Genomic DNA, 8346 nt, shown 5'->3' on the forward strand with positions numbered 1-8346 from the left:
AATTTATTTCCTCTTCTGTTAATCTGAGTAACTTATTTTTTGTAAATATCCATCCATTTTGGTTAGATTGTCAAATTTGCTGCCATACAGTTGGGCAAAATAGCTTCTAATAATAGCTTTTATTTCTTTTTCATTGGTCATATGTTCACTTTTTCATTTTTGATTCAGGTTTTTTGTATTTCTTTCCTTTTTTAATCAAATTAACCAAAGGTTTATCTATTTTGTTGATTTTTTTCACAAAACCAAATCTTAGTTTTATGTATTTGTTCAATAGTTTTCTTTGTTTCCATTTTATTATGCTCTCTTTGGAATTTTAGAGTTTCTAATTTAGAAATAAATTGGGAATTTTTTAATGTGTCCTTTTTCTAGCTTTTTTACTTCCATGTCCAAATCATTGATCTTCTTTTTCTCTATTTTATTCATGTAGCTATTTAGAAATATAAAATTTCCCCTATGAATTGCTTTGACTGTATCCCATAGATTCTCCTGTAAGAAATTATGGATTTTTTGTATCTTGATATAAATTTATATAGGGAATATTCACTTCTAAAAGCCAATCAACCAATAAGAATTTACAAACTTCCTTCTTTGTAAGAAGGCTCTGCTAGAGCCAGCTTGGTGGTGCAGTGGATAGAACACAGGCCCCTAAGTCAGGAGGACCTGAGTTCAAATCTGTCCTCAGACACTTAACACTTCCAAGCTGTGTGACCCTGGATAAATCGCTTAATCCCAATTGCTTTAGCAAAAACAATAACAACAACAACAAAAAAAGCATTCTGCTATAGGTGTGGAAATATGACAGAAAATAAAGTAATCCCTATCCTCAAGTAGCTTACATTCTCTTGAGAGAGAGCATAAACAACTGTATAGTATACAAATTAAACATAAGATAATTTGATAGGTAAATTTAATCTGTAAATTAATGATAAAACTGAGCTGTCAGTAACAAATCTCTACTGCTCATTACATCTTTTTATTCAGTTCAACAAATCTTTTCCTTTGTTTGAAGAAAATAAAATCTTCCTTATCATGTCCATGAAGGCTTGTTTCACTTGCTCATTCCTTAAGCTATAAATGAAGGGATTCAACATGGGAGCAACTGATGTATTAAGCACAGCAACTCCCTTGCTCAAAGAAACTCTACCTTTTGCTGAGGGTTTGATGTACATAAAAATGCAGCTGCCATAAGAAATGGAGATGACAATCATGTGAGAAGAACAAGTGGAGAAGGCCTTTTTCCTCTGACTGACTGAAGGGATCCGTAGAATTGTTCTGATGATGTATATATAGGAGAGGATGATTAATGCCAGTGTAAACATAAGAGTCAACACAGCCCAAGAAATACCCATTGTCTCTAAGAATTGTGTATCTGTACAGGATAGTTGTAAGAGGGGAGAATAATCACAGGTAAAATGGTCAATGATATTATCAGCACAAAAATCAAGCTGCTGCATCAGAATGATTAATGGGAAGATAATCATGAATGACATAAACCATGAGCAGAAGACAAGCAATGTGCACACTCTATTGCTCATGATGGTTGTGTAATGTAGGGGTTTGCAGATGGCAACATAACGATCATAGGACATGGCTGCTAAAAGGTAAAATTCAGTTACTCCCAAGAGAATGAAGAAAAACAACTGAACCATGCAGCCATTGTAGGAAATAGTCTTGTCCTCAGTAATAATTGTACCCAAGAATGTGGGAATACAAGCAGTTGTAAATGAAATTTCTAAGAAGGAGAAATTCCGGAGGAAGAAATACATTGGGGTCTGTAGATGAGAATCCTGTAAGGTGAGGATGATTACAGTCACATTGCCAGCAATGCTGAGAATATATGCCAATAAAAGGAAGAAGAAAATGACCATTTGAAGCTCTGGGTCATCTGACAATCCCAGGAGGATGAATTCGGTTACCTGCGTGTGATTTTTCATGCTTGTTTTCTCTCTTTTATAGTAAATCTCTAATAAAAATAAAAGGAAATAGAATTAAAAATATAAAGCAACAGAAAACATGCATGGACTATATTTGAAATGATTCAGGGACAAATAATTAGAATTAATTAATTCAATCATTCAAATATTTGTTAAATCATTGTTATGTTACTATAGTAGATATGAAGGGATTTTCAAAGATAAATAACAGAAGAGTTGATAGTTTAAGGAGTTTAACATAATTGGGAAGACATATGCCCTAATAAAATATAAAGTAGTAACAATTTAAGTATCATATGCCTCTAAGAGCTAAGAGCTTCACTTTTATCCTTAAACTTATTATTTAAAGTCATCTGAATATGTCCACAAAAATACTTTTTTAGGCTTCCCTTATAAAACTATCTATTGATTAATTATAGCTTATTGGTTAAATGAAGGCATTTACATATTTCCCTGATTATGTATTAATATTACTGTTTCTATTGCCAGGCAATTGGGCTTACTGACTTTCCCACAATCACACAAGTATGAATTGTTAAATGTCTGGAGAACTCAGGTCCTCCTGACTCCACAGTTAATACTCTATTCACTTCACCATCTAGGTGCCCCCATAATAATATCTTTTATAGATGGAATCTTCTCCATCCAAACTTAGATCAACTTAGCTTATACTTTAGCATATGCCATGTGTTAGTGTTAGTGTTGTTTCTATATTTTCACTGCCATTAGAATAAGTTACTTGAGGGCAGGAGTTGTGTTTTCAACATTCTATATTTAGCATTAAGTACAGTACCTGGCAGAGAGTAAGCAATTAGATAGAGAAAGAGAAAGGAAGAGATAGATCTAGACAGACAGGCAGATAGATAGATAGATAGATAGATAGATAGATAGATAGATAGATAGATAGTAGATAGATAGATAGATGGAAAAACTAATTGATAGTAGAAGTAAAGGTTACAGAAACGGAGTCTTACAGTAGAAACAGCCCAAGATTTGGATAAAAAAAGAGCTATAACCACTAATTGTGTTCCTTATTATCTTGGTGATTTATAGCAAATCCCTTCACCTTTCTACTCACTTTTCTCATCTGTAAAGTGAGGACTGAACCAGGCTCTTTCCTATTTTAACTTATATTATTTAACATCCCAAACGAACAAACATTTTAATTTTTTATATAGAATTTCAACAGAAAGTATTAGAAATTTCCCCTCCCTTTTCCCCTCCCTTCTCTCACATAGAATTACAGTTGTGATGTTTAATATAAATTATTAGAAAAATAGACTCCCTCCACATAAATCATCAGCATTCTTATATGTCACTAACAAAGTCCAACAGTTAGAGTTACAGAGAGAAATCCCATTTAAAGTCACTACTGATAGTATAAAATATTTAGGAATCTATCTGCCAAGGGAAAATCAGAAATTATATGAGCAAAACTACAAAACACTTTCCACACAAATTAAGTCCAATCTAACCAATTGGAAAAAATTAAATGCTCTTAGATAGAGAGAGCAAATATAATAAAGATGACAATACTACCTAAACTAATCTATTTATTTAGCGCTATACCAATCAGACTCCCAAAAAACTATTTTAATGACCTAGAAAAAATAACAACAAAGTTCATATGGAAAAACAAAAGGTCAAGAATTTCAAGGGAATTAATGAAAAAAAATCAAATGAAGGTGGCCTAGCTATACCAGATCTAAAATTATATTATAAAGCAGGAGTTACCAAAACCATTTGGTATTGGCTAAGAAATAGACTAGTTGATCAGTGGAATAGGTTAGGTCCAAAGGACAAAATAATAACTCTAACAATCTAGTGTTTGACCAACCCAAGGACCCCAGCCTTTGGGATAAGAACTCAGTGTTTGACAAAAATTAGAAATTAATATGGCAGAAAGGCATTGACCCAAACTTAACACTGTACACCAAGGTCAGGTCAAAATGGGTTCATGACCTAGGAATAAAGAATGAGATTATAAATAAATTAGAGGAACATAGCATAGTTTACCTCTCAGACCTGTGGAAGAGGAATAAATTCATGACCAAAGAAGAACTAGAGATCATTATTGATCACAAAATAGAAAGCTTTGATTACACCAAATTGAAAAGTTTTTGTACAAACAAAATCAATGCAGATAAGATTAGAAGGGAAACAATAAACTGGGAAAATATTTTTAAAGTCAAAGGTTCAGATAAAGTCCTCATTTCCAAAATATATAGAGACTTGACTCTAATATATAAGAAATCAAGCCAATCTCCAATTGATAAATGGTCAAAGGATATGAACAGACAATTCTCGGATAAAGAAATTGAAACTATTTCTAGTCATATGAAAAGATGCTCCAAACCTTTAATAATCAGAGAAATACAAATTAAGACAACTCTGAGATACCACTCCACACCTGTCAGATTGGCTAGAATGACAGGGAAAGGTAATACAGAATGTTGGAGGGGATGTGGGAAAACAGGGACACTGACACATTATTGGTGGAACTGCAATTTGGAGCAATTTGGAACTATGCTCAAAAAGTGATCCAGCAGTGTTGCTATTGGATTTGTATCCCAAAGAGATCTTAAAGAAGGGAAAGGGACCTGTATGTGCAAGAATGTTTGTGGCAGCCATTTTTGTGGTGCCAGAAACTGGAAACTATGTGGATGCCCATCAATTGGAGATTGGCTGAATAAATTGTGGTATATGAATATTACGGAATATTATTGTTCTGTAAGAAATGACCAACAGGATGACTTCAGAAAGGCCTGGAGAGACTTATAAGAACTGATGCTGAGTGAAATGAGCAGGACCAGGAGATCATTATATACTTCAACAACAATACTGTATGATGATCAATTCTAATGGACGTGGCCATCTCCAACAATGAGAAGAACCAAATCAGTTCCAATAGAGCAGTAATGAACTGAACCAGCTGCACTCAGCAAAAAAACTCTGGGAGATGACTATGAACCACTACATAGAATGTCCAATCCCTTTAATTTTGTCCGCCTGCATTTCAGATTTCCTTCACAGGCAAAATGTACACTATTTCAAAGTCTGATTCTTTTTGTTCAGCAAAACAACAGTTTGGTCATGTATACATTTATTGTATTTAATTTATACTCTAACATATTTAACATGTATTGGTCGACCTGACATCTGGGGGCAGGTGGGGGGAAGGAAGGGAAAAATTGGAACAAATGGTTTGGCAATTGACAATGTTGTAAAATTACCCATGCAAATATCTGGTAAATAAAAACTAATAAATAAAAAAAATAGTCTCCCTTGATAGAAATGTATATATCTTTAAAAGTCCTGTAAACATATATGTGTGTGTGTGTGTGTATATATATATATATATATATATATATATATATATGTATATATATATATATATATATATATATATATATATTTATGTGTGTGTGTGTGTGTGTGTGTGTGTGTGTGTGTATTGCATTTAAAACAATTAGTAACTTGGGAGGAAATGATAATAGTGATTAGAATTCAAGAAGGTTGTTCTAAATACAAGCTTCAGGACATTCTGTCAAGGCTCCAATAAATATTCAATTTCCTTTATAAATAGCTTGACCAGGCTTCCTAAAGCTTACCAAAAGCTTAACTTTTAGTTTTCTTATCCCTATTTTTTCATAGTTTCTGGAAATAGAAGATAGGGATAAGAAGAAATTAAAAGTATAGATAACAGGAGAGCATGTTCTTATTCTCATCTACACTAGAATATTTCTACCACCTTCTTTTGCTCTGCTACTAATCTCTGGGATATATACCTGAGCAATGGATTACTCCACCCTTGCAACTTCAGAACTAACTGATGTTTATTATTTCCCTTAGAATAGGGGTATTTACTTTTTTCTATTCACTCTCTAAGAAGCCATTTCTTAAGTGCATATTCTCTGCTTTATTTAATGCTAAGCATAAAAAGTTGAAGACACAGTTCCTGCCTTTAACTAACTCAGTTTTTAAGAAGCCACTGTTATGGATACATCACTGGATAGAGCACTGGGGCTGGGATTAGTAAAACTTTACTTCAAATGCCACTGAAGACAATTACTAGATGTGTAATCCTAGGCAAAAACTTTAACCTTGGTTTCCTCAATTGCAAAATGGTGACAATAATAGTATCTACCTTGCAAGATTGTTGTGATTCTGAAATGAAAGAATACTTGTAAAAAGTGCTTAACACATTGCCTGGCACATAATAATTATTTTTTCAAAGCTTATTTCTTTTCTTTTTCTTGTCTTGTGGTTATCTTTACTAAGTGTGCTAGATCTAGGCTGCAATATCACCCATGCTCTATTTAAGGCTGAAAATTCAGGCCTTCAAGTTGATTAAATAATAGTTTCAACTTTATCAGAGATACTAGTACTTTGGTATTTATAGATTATTAAATACATATGTACACAGTTTGAACTCCTTAATATATATTTCAGTTCCTCAATCATTTTAAATTCTATGGTCTACTCTTCTCTTCTACTAAGTCTCACTCACTCAGAGAGAGTGTTTCTTAGATTTACCAGCAACTCATGTTCATGATTTCCACCAGTTTTTTTCTAAGTTGGAATGTAGCACAGAGAATAAAAAGAAGGTGGAATTCACTTAATTACCTATAGGACTCAGATTGTGAAATTAGAATAGAAGTGATTTGAACAAGCAAGGCTCAAGATGAGTATTGTCCTGCACAATATCTCCTCCAATTTTACATTTTAGCATTGCTTTTTCTTTATATATGTGCTCTTGATTTCCCTTCTCCAGAGTTACTAATTTGAATTGAAGAGCAAGAAGAGTTATGTCCAGAAAGCCACTACTACTACTACTAATAGTAATAATAATGTTATCCAAGAAACATACTGTTACTTATTAATTATAAGAATGAACACTGATAACATAAAAGAATATCATGTGAAGCTGTAAATTAAATGATCACTAATCTGTTTCATCTTTTAATCTGTGATTTTATGACAGGTAGTCATGAAGAGAAAGAAGAATGTTAGGAGGAACTTATTCATGCAGAAAGATAGAAATAATCATTTGCATAATGTTTTAAAGCATGCAGAATACTTTATAATATACCTGACAATTCTGGGAGATAGGTGCTAATTTTATTCCCATTTTACAGATTACAAGTAATGGATCACTGGAGGAGATATTGTACAGGAAACTGATCATCTTGAGCCATGCTTGCTCAAATCACATAGTTTAGTCTTATGTTGCCTCTGTGATTTTGGGCAATTCACTTAACCCCTCTGTTTATTACTTTCCTTATCAATAAAAGGAGGGGATTGGAGTTGATTACCCTGCATTCCCTTCTATTTCTAAATTTATGATTATACAGTTACTTTCAATGAATTCTGAACTGGTCTTATACTTAAATTGCTGTAAATCCATTAGTTTTTCTGGCTTTTCTCTACATGCTCACTTACTCTTGTGAAATCAACTGATTTCCTCCATTTCTTAGATGTTTGCTGGTTTCATTTATCCTAGTCATGCTTTATGCTAAGTTTAAAAATCTCTTCATCTCTTACAGTTTACATAAGTATTCTGAATGTTAGATTTCCATCCCTCTCATATATCATAATATAGTTAAAAATTCTCTTCTATGGTGACTCTTTAGAAAATATTTGAAAATATGCAACAAACAAATATGCAAGATTCAGTAGTTGCTTCTCCTTATCATTTCCTTTCTTTTCTTTTCTAATATCCCTCATGTTCCATTTTAATTCAATAATCAATTATTAGTTATGTATTAGTGATAAGAATGCTGTATTGGGAGTCAAGGGACTTTCACCCAGAATTGGCTTTGTCACTGAATACCTGTCTGACCTTAGGAAAGTAATTTAACTTCTCTGATTTTTCAATTTTCTCAACTAAATAATTAAGAGGATTGAACCCGATTCCTTCTGAGAGATCTTTAGTTTGAAATCTATGATTCCATGTATTAAAAACCAATGAACAATTTCCAATACTATTCCCACATAGGCCAGAATTAATGAATGAGCAATGACAAATTGGATATCATAATTAATATTTATTCTATGATTTCCATGAATAAAATTGTATTCCTGAGGATATGTCATTATGGGTGTTCATATTTAAGAAGGACACATGCAACCATATACAGATACTGAGTTCTACTATAATATCAATGGAAAGAAGAAAAATGGATATTTAAAAAAAATACTTACTTTTCCTCCACAATCCTTGATAGGCTACTTATGAAAAATTAACCAAAATATTCTACATAGTTTGACCTCAAAACTGAGAAGTAATGAGTTAATACTGGTAGTGTGGCCAAGCTTGTTCACTTTCTCGCACACAAATGCATGGTTTTTCATATGTTCTCCAAGGTTTCTACTTATTATCAGCCAATGGGACATGTCTATAACTATTTTC

The 8346-nt window shown here is 32.8% G+C and overlaps 1 protein-coding gene across 1 annotated transcript; it reads right to left on the minus strand.

Annotated features, from left to right (window-relative positions):
* Positions 1–977: 977 nt before the first annotated feature.
* On the minus strand, positions 978–1934 carry LOC141542797 (olfactory receptor 6C1-like). The gene has a single exon (XM_074267384.1). It carries the CDS (start codon positions 1932–1934, stop codon positions 978–980), a length of 957 nt encoding a protein of 318 aa, XP_074123485.1.
* Between the last annotated feature and the right edge of the window lie 6412 nt (positions 1935–8346).

This window comes from Sminthopsis crassicaudata, chromosome 5 (assembly GCF_048593235.1).
Source record: "Sminthopsis crassicaudata isolate SCR6 chromosome 5, ASM4859323v1, whole genome shotgun sequence".
NCBI lineage: Eukaryota > Metazoa > Chordata > Mammalia > Dasyuromorphia > Dasyuridae > Sminthopsis > Sminthopsis crassicaudata.

Excerpts from the sequence above, each read along its gene's own strand:
- LOC141542797 (XM_074267384.1), bottom strand. The coding sequence starts at position 1,934 with ATGAAAAATCACACGCAGGTAACCGAATTCATCCTCCTGGGATTGTCA.